We start from the raw sequence: 19,165 nt of genomic DNA on the forward strand, positions 1-19,165 counted from the left end.
CAACCGGTCCTGGACCTTCCCTCCGTCAACTCAGCCTTAATCGTGTCAGCTTTAAATTAGTGGCGGACGCGGTGTGTAAACTAGCACTGAGGGCCACACGCGAGCGACTCCTGTGTGCCGGTGCTGCATGCTAATGGCACTTGCCCCCTGCAGCCTGCATGCCCTGACAATTCAAGAGACTTTAATATATACACACACACACGCATAGTTGAGCATTAAATAATGAAGCAGCTTAAGGTACGCTTCACCAAAGGAGCTGAGCCAAAGCTACTGTGTGCATGATACATTTCACACGCGGTGTTATAACTATTTCATATTCTGGAACAAATCGCAAGCGAAAGTTTCCTTTAAACGTCTAGGAATCAAGCGACAGTAACTCGAAGCGACCTGCACCATGACTTCGATAAAATTAGAGAGGTGCACGAACGACGTTGAATAAACGTTCAAAGGAATATTAATCAACAAACGGAATCAGGAAAGATACGGCCTGCTGTGTATCAGGCTTGTCAACTGGTGTTAAATGTTGTGCAAACATATTTGTTTTATATTCCACTATTTCATGCTCATTCTCCTCCCGCACCATGAATGCGGGGGGCTGATGCAAAGCTATTGACATTGGGCGAAACTAATGAAGCCATTGGCGATGCAAAAAACAAGGTAAACCCAGCAGATTGTGCCAAGTTAGGAGTAATCCTGAACACGCTTCAATAAGGGACAACCCCTATAGCCCGTGATATTGCCATAACAACCCAAAGGTCCTAGATCCGCAATGAAAATATTAAACGTAGCCTGTCATTCGCTCAGCCGTGTCGCTGTTCACGACAACACCTCCGAGCCATTGCCGTCGCCGGCACTCAATCAGGTATGTGCTGTTTTGGCTATGCCCCAGCCACTATTGCGGGATGAGTTTGCGATGGTGAGCAGCAAATGGGACTGGGAAGAAAGGTTGGTGAGCAGGTACAGCGCGGTGGGGCAGGAAAAACTGAAAATGTAACGGAAGCAAGGACTGCAAATAGTTGTTCGTGTCATCCATAACAGGGGAAACTTGGGCCTTAAACTGGTGCATATTCATTGCTGCTGGATAGGGACAGTGGTTAAACCAACAGTTAATAGATAATGGCTATTGTTTATTAAAAATGTGTCATTTTCTCCCACGTTATCCCGATTGTGCAAATGGCATAATTTGAAAGGATGACGCATCCACTGAAATATCCCTGGAGAAGAGCCTACAGAAGCAGACACTCCAGAGCTACATTGAAGATCCCTTCAAGTGATCCCTTGTCCTCGGAGCAGAGGGCAGCACAGCCTCTGGTGTATATGAGAGTAATGCCCATCGCATGGCAGTCAAACCGATATTTGAATTCTCATAGGTGTAAAATTCATTGCAGAATCACATTTAATGCGATGGCGTTGCTGTGCAGTCATTGGTGACCAGGCTGAGACCATGAAGCCACCAGGGCACTTGACATCCTGGTTAAATCATGGGTGGTTCCCTGAATTAAAAGTTAGGCACCCGTACCGACACGGTGTTCTGGCATCTGAGCCACCCCAAGAATAGCCTTTATTTAAGGTGTCAGTTTGTTGATTACGGTAAAGCATTTTTTTACATTTAAAGAAAATATCTGTTAAATATGAACAGTACCTACCTTTCGAGCGGTCTATATATCCAAAGGTTTGCAAACAAAATGAATTGAAAAGCATTAAAAAAGTGATTAACATTGCGTTGCAGATGTGCATTTCAAGATAAAATGTGGTGAACAACATAGACACGCGTGTTCATGTGTTTGTTAAATGTCTAAAGGTAAATGTCGATTTATTGAAAACCCATGAAAGTTAGTTGACTTAAACATTTCAATTCTGGGTTTAAGTAAGGGGACATGTCTACGGAGCAATTGTGGATACTGCAACATTGACAGTTATGTTTTTTTACTTTAAATTTCAAATGAACATTTTATGGACATAATATATGTATGTATTCACGTAAGTGCACTTTAAGTGGATCCTTACAGGAAGCCAGTTAAAAATCACATTTAAATATGAGACGTCACTGCACTTTAATTGCTGTGGGCCCAGTAGACATTATTAAAATATGCTTATGATTGTACCACTTGGAAAGCTGATTCCAGGCGAGCAAGTTTTTCTCTTCGCCAGAGAAATGAGACACGTGTGAGCAAAATACGATGGTACCGCAGTTGAAATGTGCATTAGTGAAACAATAAAATAATAAAATACATCTAAAGCAATAAAAATTATCACGTTTCGACCATAACACAAACGGTCGTCATCACACCTGATGATGACCGCTTGTGTTATGGTCGAAACGTCGTGAGAATTTTTATTGTTTTATATATATTTTATTATTTTATTGTTTCCCTTCAACGTGACTTTACCGAAATAGCTAAGAATATGAATTATGTGCATTAGTGGTTAAGATCAATTTGGGCAATGCATGCTTGGGCAGGCAACGCAGAAGAGAACACACACACACACACACACTCCCACAGCAAGCAGAGCTAGGCAGGGTAAACAAAAGGAAACATTCCAAAGGCAAAACTGAATGCGTTTTTTATAAATAATGATGATAACCATGCGAGCACCGTTAAATTAAAACAACATGCGTGGGTTTCAGAATTCTATTGTGAGAAGAATGTACGTATCATTTATTTATTTATTTTCCAGAACTGGCGGCGATGGAGAACTCTTTAAAAAAGATGATCAGGCAATGTGTACATGTTCTATTGCTAGTTTTTTTATATATGATGGGAGCAAGTCTACCCATTAGGGCTGCAATCAATCAAGAATAAAACAAATTTCAATCATAATCTATAATGAGGTGCCGGTTTGCTGCCTCCAGTAGCTGCAGGGGGTCACGTGAACGAACGACTGATGACACGCAACATGCATACGCTTTGATAATCGTTAATTCCCGCACGCACGATTTGATGCAACGTTATACTCAAATTCTGGACAGCATTCACCACGTTCTATCTACCACTTTGCCACCTCGCGTCGTTACGATGCCGCAATCAATCTCGCTCCTTTGCAAGAGCCGATCTCACCCAGGAGAGGTCATCGTGTTAGTGCCCGGTGAATAATATTACTCTGAATACACCTGCAATGTATCTGGCATTTAAACACAGCTTTCAGTACATTGGCCATAGGCAAAAGATGCACAGGAAGACGAGGCGTATATATTATCCGCCTACCCTGTCTTCACGAGCGACAAACAAAATGTGTTAAAGCCACCTGCAAATATCACTCCGCTTTAGGAGGTTGAGTGTATATGTTTTTGGGGGTATTTTGTTTTAGTCCACTTTCCCATACCTGTATTCACCAAACGTCTCCTCTTTCGTGGGTTTTATATCAGGATCTGCTCTGGCATCTTCCTTGTCTTTGACTGTTGACGAGAGAGGCAGCACTCACAAACAAGGGCACTCATCACATTCACGTTTGCCTAATGCATCCGTTCTCTCTACATAGCTACACGGGCTCGACAGTGAACGCGGAGTGATTTACTTCGAATAACATCCAACGTCGAACACCAATAACATTTGAATAAGTCTGACTGCTGATGAGACAGAAGGTCAAACCAAATAGATTATGTTGTAAAAATAAAATTTAAAAGACACTCATCCGGAGGGTCCTTCATCTACAACACAACAAATACAATTTTAGTAATCTATATTTTTAGAGATTTCCTCAATTTTATCCAAATCATGGTAATGGCGTCACGTCATTAGACAAAGTATCCATTCAAATATCTCGCAAAGCAGTGGCAACCCTTTGTGCTTGAGATTGGCCCATGGAAGTGGATATCACAGAGTTGCCTCTGAGATGCCTTTGAGTGACCTCTGTTCCACATGGTAGTCGATAACGAAAAATACACGTATTTAATGTCGAGTGATGGACTTCCTGTCCATTATTTATATGCTAATTCCACTCATAATGTGCTCTGGGGCTCAGTGAATATTAATGATTGTGAAATAATATGCATATATATTTTTTTTAATACTACGATGTATAGTCACCGATGCCAGGACTCAAAATGTCAAAAGCATACTTGTGGATAAAAAGTGGCACACATTTCAAGAAATTCCCTTTCTTCAGCATTCACATTATGCATTATTCAACTAGCAAGTGGCATTTCAGCACAAGTTTAAACGCAAAGCCCAACTGCCAGCACGGCGACAACAATTTAGAATTTTCAACGAAGAGCGCTCAGCAACCAAGGCAACGTAATTATCCCATTTCCCATCGGCAGAATTTTAAAGATGACGTGCAAAGGGATGGCCCGTCGTTAAACAGGCAGGCCGCTGGCAAGTGTCCGGCGACGTCTGCAATTAGCGCGTGGGAACGCTCACCGGAATACTTGCCGCCTTTGTTCCTCTTGATGAAGCAAATGATGAGCAGGATGAGGATGAGGAGGGCTATCAAGCACAGCAGCGCGATGAACCACGCCTGAGTAGCTAGGTCCACTGACCTCGTAGGGTATGCTGTAGGCGACACACGCAGAGGCCCTAATGAGCTAAACGTAACGAAAAACTTTTTTTATTTTATATTTTACCAGATAAGGCCCACCGAGCGATATCGCTCTTTTTCGACAAGCGAACTGGCTATCGCAAATGATAAGCTCAACGAAGTGGCCTTATCCATCATGTGGGCATTTATAGCAGCCAAATACTCTAAACGGATGTGTCTAAATGCGGAGGGAAAAACTGGAGAAACCAAAGAAGGATCCACGCGATCACAGGGAGAACATGCAAACTACAAATATACAGGCGTCAGGGTTGGGATCAAACCCACGACCTTCTGCATACCAGGTGAGGTAGCGAACATCTCGTGACTGTGGCGCCCCCCTAACGTGACCCACATGAGCTACAACATTCAACAGCAGCCACAGTGCGGACAACAAAAGTGTAAATCTCACTTTACGGTTGCGCAACTCTTGCGTATTGTCAGCAGGAATTTTTTTTTTATCGTCATCATCCACTGCTGAATGAAGGCCACCATGAACAATCCACGTAGTGCCTACACACGAACTGACTTCATCGCTCCATCTCCCCGGTGGACGTTCTCTCGGACGCATTCCATCCCTTATTATTCACTCTGTTAATTATGATTTGACCATCGGCCATCGTCCCTTCTAGAGACGTGTCCTGCCCAAGCCCCATTGGCTTTTCTGCACAGTTTGGATGATGTCTTTCACCTCCGTAGGTTCTCCGGTGAATGTGTTCTTCTTTCGACGACAGCCGACCCATCAAGCAAGACCTCAACAATCTGTCTCGCCGCCGACTTAAGTGACGATCCCCCTGCTGCACTGTTACCGTCTCTAGAATCTCACCCGGATCCAGGAACAACGGCTGGCGAACAGGGTGGAACAACGCGGACACCCGGAACAAACACCTCGTCCGAGACGAAAACATCGCACCCTCCTGGCCCTGACATTCCTCAAAGGCACACGTGTAACCATCAACCGCATCCGAACATCATCAGGCCGATGCGCAGCATCTCCTTCATGAACGGGCGATTGAAGGCACAGCCACATTGCAATTGCGGCCCTTCCACCCAGTGCAGGAGGAACACCAAAACTCGACGAACTTTCTCCCGAGGCCCTCTCGACGTGGCTAGCAGACCTCGACATGACATCCGCTTTGTGTATTTAGTCCATTGCCCCTTTTACCCCGCACCTCCGGTTTGCACGGTTGGGTACCTACGGTGCTCTGTGCAAGAATGGAAAAGTGACATTTCAAGCGTGTGTGCGTGCGTGCGAGGACACACGTGCTGCAATCACGCAAGCCGGCGTGCGTGCACGCCTTTACCCGTGCCGATGGTTTCCACAAAGTCCTCCTCGCTCACGGTGTGCCCATAGTCGTTGCGTGCGATGACGCGGATGTTGTAAGTTGTCCCCGGCTGGAGGTCCTCGAGGACAAAGAAGTTGGTCGAAGAATCCAGGGTAGAGGAATTCTTCCAATCGTCGTCATCGCCTTTGGGGGGCAGAGAGCACTTTGAATGATCAGATTTCATAACGCCACCTATTTTTCCCAAGTGCTTCTTGCCTTGCTCGATTCGTGAAATGTATTCACTCGTTTCTATTACGGCTGGAATAGTGCTATTTGTTCCTGGCAGCTTTGCAAGCACAACTTGAAAAAAGCAAACAAATATTCACACGTGCAGCACGTACATACATGTGCACACAGTAAACAAAGGCAAGTCGGGGGTGCATCCTTAACGGACTGTAGGGGCAAGTTATGTTAGGCTGGAACGGCACACGAGGAGGTCGGTGGTCAGCACCACGCCCGGCCGCATTTGTCTCCCCAGTGGCGATGCTTACACACCGCACCAGGTTCTAATATGAGCCTGTGTCGACCTAGGGGAGGCCCATGACTGGTTCAGACAATCTTCGCTGGTGTTGGTCGTTAGCGCAAACTGCTGCGACTACTGCTCGCGCACTTTCACGCACGTAGCACACACATTCACACAGCCCACACACGGTCACGCACGCAACACACACACACGCACATCCATACAGCGGGCACACATCCACGCGTGCAACACTCACATTCGCACAGCGCGCACACTTTCCGACTCCACTGCACTGTGCAGCGGAGCAGGCAGGACACCGAGTAAGTAGAGCACTTCCAATTAACACTTCACGGCTGAGCCCCCATCTCCATATGACAAGTAATTGCCTGGCATTCCAGACGCCGGTGGTAGTTGCGGTGGCGTTGATTGCGCGTGCAGTCAGTGTCCCTTTTCCCACGGCGTACCATTTTTCTTCTGGTACTGGACCACGTACTGCTCCCGCCCATCGCTGGGAAGCCACGAGATGTTGGCGAAGTTCTTCCCGACGATGTGACTCCCTCTCTGCAGCGAAGGTGGTTTCGGAGCTTTGCAAAAGAGAGCGCGCAAGCAAGCGTCATTTGTTATTCGAGCGAAGGGAGGAAAAACAAAACGCAGTTCACACTGCATTAGTTGATAACACTGCCCGAATGAGGACAACAACAACAAAACACGTTGTAGGATAGGTGACGTTTCAGGCAATTGCCCTCATTCGTAGTAGAGAGACGAAGACGAACGGCCAATCGCAGGAAAGTTATATTTAAAAAAATAATATTACGTCTCTAATTATTTAAGTCACAGTTATATTGTTTCTCATTTCATCAATCTCGTTTGTACTGCTTTGTTCGTGCAATTTAACAAACGTGTTAAATCAGCACATCATCTGCATATACTTTGCATGAACCGCACACGATGCATTTACGCATGCACAACGCAACGCAAGTATAGTGAGCGTAGGAAATTATACGGATCAATTGATCTTTTTTTTATTTAAAGCTTTCGTGACTGCAGTAATTCATATTCTTAGCTCTTTCGGTAAAGTCACGTCGAAGGGAAACAATAAAATAATAATATATATATTAAACAATAAAAATTCTCAAGACGTTTCGACCATAACGCAAACGGTCATCATCAGGTGTGAAAAACCAACGGCAAGAAACATTTGAAAGAAGTGGCGGTTTGCATCTATTTATTTATTTATTTATTTTTTGGCGGTGCATTTATTTATTAAAAAGTATACGTTAGCGCCACGGGCAGCGATTTGGCAGTTTATTTAGAAGGACGAGTCCATCTATGTTCTGAAAAGAGGAGGGGGGAGACGAAAAATTAAGGTATGCTATCTGGAAGCCACCGTAAGCGTGAACAATCAATTAAGACCTGAAATGGTTTGTCAAATCCTTCCAATGATTGCTAAGCCAGAATCCATCTTCTCGGTTGAAATTGTCTCTGTGCTTGTATATGCGGATAGCCTCATGAACGAATCTCTCTTTTTCACACCTGATGATGACCGTTTGCGTTATGGTCGAAACGTCGTGATAATTTTTATTGTTTTATATATATTTTATTATTTTATTGTTTCCCTTCAACGTGACTTTACCGAATGAGCTAAGAATATCAATTGATCTGTCGTTAAATGCCTCGAAAATATATAAGGTAGCGTGCGTCAGTTTACAAGGCGAAAACAATATCGTTCTGCTTTACATCGCATTCGCACAGCGGTTCTCAGAGGGGGCACAGGCTGCGGCATGGATACCGTGCAGGAGAAAATGTTGAATGTGTGAGGGGAACGGCAGCACCTCACTGTGGCTACAAAACGTACTGATGCATAATGTTAAACGCATGCTTTACTAGCACAAAACACACCTATACACAATGTGAAACACGTGCCTTCCTAACACGAAACACGCTAATACACAAATTTTAATAAATGCCTTGCCAACACACGATGCACAGATAAACGCAACGTGAAACAGGTGCCTTGTTAACACAACAAAAGGCACACAAATACACAAGGCAAAACAAATGCCTTCGCAATCTCGGTGATGGAGGAGGAGGAGGACGCATGCAGCCCTTGATTGTGGAGGAGGGAGAGGGGGGGAAACATGAGGATTGAGGACCACAGCTTCTTAGCGGTTACACCGCGATGGAATTGTCAACAAAGCACTTCAACATCGCAGTTTCTATCCAAGGACTGGGATTGACGCGTAACGCGCACCAACTTGTTTTGTGCGCTGCACCTTTCGATCGTGAAGAAAGAAACTAATTATGAGAAAGGGGCAAAACGGCCGTGAATCCGGCCCGGCCGAGTGGGAAGAATGCGCGTCCCTTTGTAGGGAACAATTGACGGATTTGTTGCAGGCAGGGCAGTCGCATCACGCAAGCCATGCCGGAGGATTCAAATGTATGTCGGGTCAAAAGCGCTACCGTGGAGGACGAGGATGTGATTGAACACGCCGTCGGCTTTCGCGACCAATATTCTTCACGATAAAATTAATAATGTAGAACAAGGGCCCCTACAATAGAGGTGTTTGGGTTATATCGCGTAAATGTATTAGCGTCGTTAAACCCGCCAACACCCGACACAGCCAACATGCCAATTCGTTACTAGTACAGCACACCAGTGTGTTGGAGAGAAAATCCACAACATTTACAATCTAACATACCGGTGTGCTGTACAAGTAACGAATGGCATGTTCTGTTTACGTGACAAACCTTACTAATTGGCTGTGTCGGGTGGTAGCGGGTTTAACGACACATTTATATATTTAAGCGATCGAATCCCCCCTTCCATAAATATAAAAAAACTACATTATGGATGATATTGGTCGCAAAAGCCTGCGTGTTAAACTCACGATAGTTTTTTTTTTTATTTCAGTTAGATCGAGTAAATATGTGTCGTTAGCCCACCAATTAGTAAGGTATGTCACGTGAACAAAAAGTGCCAACTAGTTACTAACTAGTTACTCCTTCAGAATGTCCAAGCATAACCGCTGTTAGATTCAGGTGATCTCCTCATCGAGCCTGTGCTGTATTAATGATTTAAGACTGTGCCATAAATGATTGTAATGTCTCAGTAATGTTGCAGGTTTACTGTAATATAAAGGCGGCCATGTTGGATTGTTTAATCTGCATTGCTGTGCAACAATTACATTCACAATACAATGCAATTGAGATTTAGAGAGCGTCTAAATGTGACCGCATCTGGAGGTGTTATATTAAACAGTGGGGATATATCTGTACGCACAGTGTACGCATTAATGCAAAGAGCCTGGGGAATCAGCTCTTGTGCGGGTCGCTGGACATGCTGTTGTTGCATCGCATAAGTGAGGCGCAGGCTTGGTATGGAGGCGTTCATCCAGTACGGGGGTTAAACATGGCTCATGGTGATACAGAGAGACAAGAAGTCAGTCGTAGGCGGAGCAGAAGAGGCGCAATCATTTACGTACAGAACAGTTACAACCATTGAACCTCAGCTTCAGAGGTGTAATACATACAATGCGTGTGCATCGATGTGCATAATAAACACTTTTTTTTTGTTAAATCAGGGAATTCACCTTTCACTACTTAACACACCCGCATAGGAATCGGACCTTTTATTTAGCTGTGAACGTTTCCAAAATGTGACTCAAGTGACTTCAATCAATTGCCAAACGCCCACGAATTGTTGACATTAACGCACACGTGTTACTGTTAAGGAAAAAAATACGAATTCCCACGCGTGGCACAAGGCTTCCTAGTTTCAGAATAGCGCGATGTATATTAATACACGGATAGTATTTGAGTGTGATAAAGTCTCAGATTTCGTGGGTCAATTTTAAGCCTGCTTACATAAATAATAATTAGAAGCCCTTTATCAATCCACTGCTGGATGAAGAACACGGTGTTGGGGGGGGGGGGGTGTTTGACTATACTTCACCACGCTGGTCTCTCTTGTTTGATGCAGGAGAGACACCGCTTCCGATATATCACCCTATTAATTTTAGCTATGACCTAGAAGCAAACTCATCTCACCTGGTTCATATTTGTTTGTATTCATAACTGATTGTATGTAACAATGGTGACACCATTGCGAAAGAGGCAATGCATCATATGCCTCAATGGGCCTGCATTTCCATCTGCTGGTTACGTAAAGGATACCGCAACTACCGTATGCAATGTATGTTGAACTTATTTTCGCACCGTACGTAGCCAACCGTGCTAATCGGAGGTGAGATGATCACGGTTGTCTACTCCTGCTACTTGCACAGCGCAGTATTCTCACCGCTGCGTCACTTGCTCCAGCCTTGTTTTTACGAGATAGGAACAACAACAAAAATATATATATACAACCACACACGGCCACAAATAGTGTCGAAACGCCGCTGTCACGTCCGAGGTAGCGGACACACACTGTGTGAAGTGCACCGTCCCTCTCAAGGGACCCCGCGGAGCCTAAATTTGTCCCGGAAGGTTCGGGCAGTCTGATAATCCACAATCTCAAAAGCAATAGAAAGCAGCCGCAAGCAATTCCGAAGCCATGCCTCTCGAGTAGCGTGACCTCCTTCGTAGAGCGTTACCTGCCATTTCTGTCTGAACAGCACGGTTAAAATCACCTGATTGTCAAGGACAGGAGGAACAGAGGACATATGCTCGCTTGATCAGGACAAAGCACAGGGCAACACACAAACAACCGCAAGCCCGACACAACCCACTGGCAAACACGCTGCAATGCATTTGCACTTTCATGTTGCCGTGTAAATTATGTGCGCACAGAATTAAGAAAACTGCTTCCAAATTTTTTTTAAAATTTAAGGTTTCTAAAAATGTTCGGTCTGATCACGCAAAATACAATTAACTGTGGTTTGTGCTTTAGCTCAAACATGGCCAGCATTGCACGAGGAAATGCTTTGCAAAACATATCCCTTTGTGAATTCCCCACATAATTAGCAACATAATCACTGCATGGTAACTATAGGATCATACAATGATAATTATTTATTTTTAAGGTTTCCCGAGGGAAATACATAAATAGGTTGACAATATTAATTATCAGCATGGCCGGGCAGTGGCTCGCAAATCGAAATGATGGGAGTTCAAATTCTGTTTGGCGGTTGACTCAGCCCATCATCCCTCCCCAAGTCGATAAAACGACTTCCAAGTGAGTACTCAACTGTGGTTGTCCAATGGTTAGACCGGCACACGCCATACGAACGTGGATTTTTCACCAAGGGCACCAGGGCTGTAACCGTGTGATGAACGCTGCCCGTCTGCTAATTTGAGGTGGGAAATCACATTTGACCTTTTTTTTCGTGAACCCGGGAGCTCATCATTAATTTACCAAAGCAACTAGCCAAAAACTAAAACAAGCGCGAGCGACAAGTGAGGAAGGAGACGTATTTACCGACATCCATAACGGTCTGGGCCTCTTCCGTGATCAAGATCCCAGACCCGGCGTTGGTCTGAGCGCCCAAGTAGAACTTGTACTTGCTCTGTGGCTCCAGATCGGTCACGCGCCACGAGGTCACGTTCGCCGGGATGCTTTCTGTTTTACTTGGCCCCAGCTCCTGCGTGGTGCTGTTAACTGCACACACACACACACACCGCGAATAATAGGGGTGGAGGGGGAGGCAGGGGAATACGAGGGGAGGTGCACAGTTATGGAAAATAAATATATTTGTATTTTTCCTGCAGCTATGGAACTACTAAGGCATGAGCTATATTACGATGAGTATAAACTGATATCTCGAGGGTTAAGGAACACGTGCCAACGGCAGAAGATTACGATATTCCACATTCCTATGGCGGAACAAGTGTACCCATAGGATAACGACTGTTGACTTTCCCACAAAGAGAGGGACGCCTTCATTTTATCGACCCCGGAGGTATGATGGGCCGAGTCAACCCCCAGGCAGGATTTGAACTCGCAGGCCTTCCGACCGCAAGATGCTCACTCTGCCGCAGAGCCGTCGGGATTCGGTGCGAGTTCGTTTTTTTTTTTTTGGGGGGGGGGGGGGGGGCGTCTGCTTTAATTACGGTGCAGGGAAAAGTGAACTGGGGGATGAAGCTGCCACAGCCGTTAGCCGAATGCAAATTTGAAAACACACAAAGGACGCGAGTTTTGTTGCAGGAAAGCACCCCCCCCCCCGCCCACCGTTCCAAAACGATTGACTAAAAGAAACTGGAATACATTTTGCGGGTACGTGGACGGACGTTTTACTCCGAGGCGAATTATAACGAAAATTCGTTGAGACAATTAAGGGTGTTGTTTGTGGGGGGCTGGTTATCTCGGTGCGACGTTTGCACGGTTCGCGTTCACACCCCTAGCACTGCGTTCAGGCGCAATGTTTAACGCAGTTGCGTTTGCTCAGCTCTGTAAGCTTGGCTTTTTTCCCACGTTGTTAAACAAACAACCGTTGTTTTGTCTGGAGTTTATTAGTTGCCCATTGACAGTTGTGCTTGGAGATGCCAGCTTGTCAAGGATAATGAAACAGCGGCGCGACTGCTTCCAGTGGCTATGTTTAGCACTTGCATGCCCCAAATGCGGGACATACCAATGAACTGCACACATTTTCCTCCCGGTTTGCGATTGCGTTTGCCGCAACGCACATTGTGATATATGTCTATTTTTTTTAAAGGGATTCCCGTACTTCCGCAAGCGCCCACGTCGACGTTATAAAACAACAGCAGTTTATTTATTTTTTCAGTTTATTTCCGTTTATTTTGGTATAGCCCTGTGAGCCATCCGGCTCTTGAATCGGGTGCAACCACAACAAACAAAAAAAACACGAACAAGAAAAACATCTTAAAGTGACTTTGCGAGTGCAAAGGGGGCAGCCGCGCAATCTCCTGCTCACGCCCACCGCTGGCGGAAGAGCCTCGACTAAAGGGGCCTCGAGAGGGCCGTCTTTTGGGCGAATGCGATCTCAAACTGCTACCGCATGGGTTTCGTGACCTGCGCAGACGCTCGCACGCAAGATGCGCGGGAGCCCAAGGGCACGAGGGAAAGCATCCAGAGCAGGCACCAACGATTGCCCAAGCTCTGTGGTCCTATATTGGGATGATTTGCCAACTCCATTGATGAGTGTTTATAAACCGGGGGCGGGGGTGAGGGGGAGGAAACTGAAGCATCCAGATAATGCCCACCTGTGCAAGGGGATGGGGGTAGTGGGGGGGGGGGTAACGTGTACTCCCCATACAGATGGAAGTTTATCCACTTGCTGTACTGCTATTGTTATTATTATTATACCCTGGCCATGAGCCAGCATCCTCCTCGACACCCACAGGTTGGAAGTTTCACGGATTTGTGTGATCCATCAAGCTCTGCCTCCACATTTCCGAATTTCATCCGTGCATAGGCAACAGGCCCTCACTACAAATGACTATGTACATATTGGCTGTGATTTAAGTTAGAGATATATGTAAAGTGCACGCACAAGACGCAGTGTTTCACTGCATGAAGCACATGTGCTTAGCTTATCAGAATAACTCATGCCGTAGCTTGGTTCACTCGTTGCTGCTGCTCTTTAGTGTGACAGTGGTGACCTAAAACTAAAATTGCTGAGTTAATCGTTTTTTTTCCCAGGCTTTAATGAGGCCAAGAATGCACCATTGGACACAGAGACCAGCTTCATGAAAGGATGGGCATTCGTGACTGCTTTGCAGATTCTGACTATGAATGGGAGACAGCCTTTAGCCCATCACAGTCAGTGATTGCTATCCAAATGAAAGGAGACAAGAGCACTGTGACATTACCTCCTCAACAAACAAATTCCCATGGAGGGATAAGGCGAAATAATATAGTGTGCCTCGTGCATGCGATGGACATGGCGCTGGCCATGGCATTGTCCAACTTTCTATGTCAACCTTAATGGGAGCTCACTCACGGCCCTCTCCACTCAACTATCCATTGCAGACCAAGTGTGGGCATCCGCTGTCTTGTGTGTGCGTGTGTACGTATATGTGCGAGACAGCCAACATTAGTATCAGTGGAACATGTGGAGTAACCGGCACTGTGTAAACATTAGTACCGGGGAAACAAACACGGTCGGGCATTGTGATAGCAACACCATCCTCTCATTTGCCAGTTTGCTCTTCAGAGGCGCGCGCTAACAGCACTTGCCCCGACAGTCTTTCAGGGCTACAGAAGGGATCTTTGTCCCCTGATTTGTGTGCCCTTCCTGGGGGTGCGAGGCATGGCCAAAACATTTTTAGAAGGTAAATAATCGAAACGCAAACTAAGCACGGCGCACGTGAGCACAACTACTTTGTTTCATCACACCCCTGTGTATTTATCAACATTGTACATTTTTGTAACGAATGAGAACCAATGGGGTGCAAGGCTTCATTTAAAAACCGCAGCTCTAAACGCTGGTCACCCCCACCCTTGACCGAGTGGCTCTTGCCCGAGCACGATCTGTTATGGAGTCTTCGGATGCTTTCAAATCAGGTCATGTATAGTGTCACGCCTCCACCACACTGCTCAAGTGTGTCTGGGGTCAAGGGCCAGCAACCCTTGAACCCCACCCTCAATCGCAACGAGAAACAATGCACCACACGCCGTGTAAGACTGAGCCTTTGCGCTGCAGTGAACTCAATGATTATGCCGATTAGACGTTACTAATGTCTGATAAGGCTGTTCACAATTGTACCCAATAAAACAAAACAAAAAAACAGAGACATTTGTTTGTGTGTGTGTGTTATTTTATTATTTGTTCGGTAGACTTACTGTATTCGTATGTCAGGGTATATCCGGTAAGGATACCGTTGCGTTCTGCTGGCGGCTTCCACTCCAGTGTCACGGAATTCAAAGTGGCCTGAGTAACTTGTAGGCCAACAACTTTTCCAGGAACTAGATAAAAAAAAAAGAAACCACACATATAAACATACGTGCACACACGGATGAAAAAAAAGATTAAGAAAAAGTCACAGCAGTACGCTTGATTAGTACAGGTCCTGCAGCGATGGTAAAACACAATTCAAAGCATGTATGTGGTTAATATGTCCCGTCTAAAGAAAGAGGCATTGTTATCTTTTTTTCACTAATTAAACTGCCTTCAGTGTGACGATTCAATTCCTACAACCATTAAATACTGCCATGTTGTCTCTATCGCACAAGGACTGAGCCTAAATGAAAACTTCAAAGTCATCTTTAACACTGCCTTTATAACAGCAAAACACAGTACGTCTATCAAAGATCAATCTATTATTCAATAATAATAATTGGACAGCAATTTCAGCTAGTTTAGTACAACTATACACAGACGCACAATGAACTGTGAATACAATAATCTCCATTGCCAGGTCTAACAGTTCTGAATGTCTGTCTATAACCCTCTTCGCTTAGTTTGAAGCACTGGAACAGGCCTCTCCTGACTCAGCGATAGTCACCTGCCTCTGTTCCACTCATTCTGACGTACACACAGAGGGTGCTTTTTTCCTTTCAGCAAAGCGCTCAAATTGATGAACCATTCTTCATCAGGCCAGCCATGTACCTTTGCATATCTTTCAAATAATTGCCAAAAAAACGAGACTGGGTAATCCTTAGCTCGGACGAGCCCCCACAATTTGTACGTACGCTTTTCGTCTCTCCAAACCCCGCGTGGCATTGGCCATACACGTCGCATCAATATTTTTTTAGACTGTCCCAAGCGTTTCCCCCAACACCTCGAGAGAGATTGTTTCAAATGCCCCTGCTGCACGCACGCATGTACTTGTTAAACTTCTTTCACAGCGTACGTTGCCAGCTGCCCTAATCGGATGGTGCTGCGTTCGTAATCCACTTCGCGGAGTGCTTGAACTCGTGCAAAATACGAGCACTCATCGTGAGAGCTGTACGCGGGATTTCGTGAGCTGCGCTATGAGGAATACCCAGTTCCAGAGATGAAGTATGGTCAACCCTCCCCCTCCCATGGATTGTCTCGGTGATGTGGTGCGGTTGTGTACGCAGGCTGGTACTGCGTCCACCTTTATTTCCAACAGTTGCCACTGGAGATCCCCTTCACAAGGGCTATTGTCGAGATGTGATGTAAGCATGGGCGGAGTTTGGGGTGGGGGGGGGTACGGGGGGGTCACGCTCCCCCCAGACTGGACACCTTAATTAATTTATTTTTAGTAGTTTATAATTAACATAAAAAATAAATTAATTAATGTGAGGGAAAAAGCAAACCCCTCCTCCCCCCAAATATACAAGTCAAACTCCGCCTCTGGATGTAAGGCACTGTGAGTTGCTGAGGCAATTAAATAAGTGCGCTACGCATGCAACTCATTATCTGTATTGGTCGATTGAGAATAGGTGACATTTATCATTTTTAAAATGTATTTATTTTGATGGAATAGTGAGCCCAACTGCTCCCCCCCCCACCCCTTCTTTCTGTTGATTGTGCAAGAGGATACATTTTGGATGTTTTTTCGGGTGCACTGCGTTTGGGGATTCTGTTCGCCGAGTTTCTGTGCCCCTCCTCGTGAGTCGCAGTTTATTGCTCCGTATGGGGCTCTTGTTGAAATACAATAGAAAAACACATTTAATATACAGGGTGCTTCAAAATGTTTTAACACTTCTGAGAATTGGCAACAACACCGCAAGAAGTGTTGTGCCCCTCCAGGCTCTGGAGACCACCTGGAGAAGATTCCAGGCCACGTGTTGACAACGATGGCGAACAAGTGGGAGACTCTTTGACTTTTTTAAGCTATTAACGACGTACATTTGTTGTCCTGTTACAGTGTAGTATAATCCGTTCTTTTTCCATTAAAAACGATAGTCCCATTTAAGTGTTAACATTTTTTTAAGCACCCACGTGTGTATGTGTATATGTATTTCTTCCCACCTCCCTCTGGAGTGTTGGCGGTGATGGGGTGACTCAACGGCCCCTCTCCCTTGCTGTTGAACGCCGCCACCTCAACGCTGTAGGTGCTGAACGGCTCAAGGCCGGGCAGCATTCCCGAGTTCCTGGCGCCGTGAAATTCCAGCACCTTCTTGCCCGTGTGACGTCGCCTCCTCTCCTGCAGCCCCCTCACCTTCGAGTAGTAAATCTGTTGCACAACGCACACGTTGCCTTTACTACGACAACAACAACGAACGCTAAGTTGTGGTGACATCATTGCGGAACTTGTGCCAGGCTAGGCATGCTTAGAGGTTATGTGACGTGTCAAAGGCTCTCTGCTGACAGGTCACGGGACAGACCCAGGTGCTATGGGTTGACTAACTGAGATGACTGGCAGATGCACCACCTGTGCTCCCCACTGTGCCAACTTGCTGCACTTTAGCATCGCTCCTCTGCCCTCCGTTGTTGAAGAAGGGCGATTGCATCCAACTGCCCAGTAGCATCTTTCATGAGCCTCCTCCAAAGAGGCTGAACCGCTGTTACCAGTCGTCAGAAAGTCCACTCAGCTTCACATCCTCTTATACCACATCACTCCATCTCTTCTCTAGCCATTCCCATTGTAGTCCTCTCAATCTGGTCAAACAGAAGCAGCTTGGTTTCAGCTCAACCTCCCCTTCTGGAGAAGCTCACTCATGGGGATAATGCCTTATGCACCTATGGTCATGTAGAGCACTACTCAGAGGATAATTATAAGTTAGTCGTAAACCAATTAGTCATGCAAAAAAGGCCACTCATATGAATCAAAGGTGTGCAAATTCACGCACAATCTGACTGAATTCTACCACAACAGTGTACCACATCATGTCTACTGCGAGCCTATGGCTCAATGTGTGAGTCTATGGTTCTCTGTGTCAATCTATACTCTCTATGCGAGTCTATGGTCTCTGTGAGTCTACGCTGGTCTGTGAGTCTATGGGTCTCTGTGCGAGTCTGGGCCTCTGTGAGTCTACGCCGGTCTCTGTGAGTCTGCGTGTCTTCGATTGAGTCAATGCATCTCCGTGTGACTTTATGCAGGTCTCTGCAAGTCTACTCATCTCTGTGTGAGTCTACGGGACACTGCGAATTTGTATCCACTGTGAGCATTCTCTGAGATTGAGAGGTATATATAGAGAGAGAGGGGGAAAGGGGGAGCTAGAGAGAGTCAGAGAGATGGGGTGGGGGGGGGGGGCATGGTGTTACCTTATAACCTTGAAGCCGACCGAGCACATCTTCTTGGCGGAGTGGCTCCCACGAGACCCTGATCACGGTGCTGTTCACCACGTCGCACGTCACCTTCTTCGGTGCCGTGCGTGGAACTGCAGCAATAAGGCAATGGGAACGCAGCGATTGGATGCGTGGCAAAACGCGTCCGATTCACCGCTCGCGGGTCTAGCCGAAAAAAATCACTTCGCAGCTCATGGGATCCCCTCCAGTGTGCAAATAAACGACTCGATAGCGATTCGGCTCTCGCGTGCTCGCGGCGCACACATCGAACGGTGCGTGCAGTGCATCCGCTGCCGAAGAAGCTCCCCGGGGAGCGCGGGGAGCGAAACGTCGGACATCGCGCCGAACGACGCACGCGGCACACCCCGGAAGCACGTCGGGGAGACGTCGGTGATGTTAATTGTGTGTACACGGCGTCATGTGAAGGCGTTCGTGTGACCTCTGCAGGCGAGGCAATACGTTCGCCGGAAAGCCAAACACACCAATTGTTTTTTTTTTTATATATATTGAATCGTTACAATTCGTTGAAATCTTAAAGGGGGAAAGACGGATCATTAAAATTACTATGAGTAACACGGAGGTTTTCCACAGCAGCCGCGCGTTGTGTTATTGTACAGCATCGACGATCAAAACGAGCAGTAGCAGTAGAAATAGCTGTGCTTTGATATTCATATCGATTGTGAGGGGTTTTTTTTCAGCTCTGCGTATGAATGTATCAGGGGACGTTTAAGTGGGCCTTCAACAACCATCATTTATTTGGAATC

At 46.0% G+C, this 19,165-nt stretch overlaps 1 protein-coding gene across 9 annotated transcripts in view; it reads right to left on the minus strand.

Moving 5' to 3' along the window:
- Positions 1 to 19,165, minus strand: part of LOC116951149 (neuronal cell adhesion molecule-like) — a 130,033-nt gene that overhangs the window by 5,582 nt on the left and 105,286 nt on the right. For 7 of the 9 annotated variants that reach the window (XM_076073508.1, XM_076073511.1, XM_076073510.1 and 4 more), the window contains 10 exons: positions 18,378 to 18,493; positions 17,142 to 17,346; positions 15,044 to 15,166; positions 11,720 to 11,899; positions 10,896 to 10,931; positions 6,768 to 6,887; positions 5,820 to 5,984; positions 4,362 to 4,493; positions 3,325 to 3,397; positions 1,647 to 1,658 (listed from right to left, as the gene is read on the minus strand). In XM_076073508.1, coding sequence (XP_075929623.1) covers positions 1,647 to 1,658; positions 3,325 to 3,397; positions 4,362 to 4,493; positions 5,820 to 5,984; positions 6,768 to 6,887; positions 10,896 to 10,931; positions 11,720 to 11,899; positions 15,044 to 15,166; positions 17,142 to 17,346; positions 18,378 to 18,493 — 1,162 coding nt within the window. The remainder of the gene's footprint in view (positions 1 to 1,646; positions 1,659 to 3,324; positions 3,398 to 4,361; positions 4,494 to 5,819; positions 5,985 to 6,767; positions 6,888 to 10,895; positions 10,932 to 11,719; positions 11,900 to 15,043; positions 15,167 to 17,141; positions 17,347 to 18,377; positions 18,494 to 19,165) is intronic. The other 2 variants (XM_076073509.1, XM_076073512.1) reach the window with 2 other exon arrangements.

The sequence above is a fragment of the Petromyzon marinus genome, chromosome 42 (assembly GCF_048934315.1).
Source record: "Petromyzon marinus isolate PM22_M1 ecotype Great Lakes invasive population chromosome 42, UKy_Petmar_22M1.pri1.0, whole genome shotgun sequence".
In the NCBI taxonomy this organism is placed as follows: domain Eukaryota; kingdom Metazoa; phylum Chordata; class Hyperoartia; order Petromyzontiformes; family Petromyzontidae; genus Petromyzon; species Petromyzon marinus.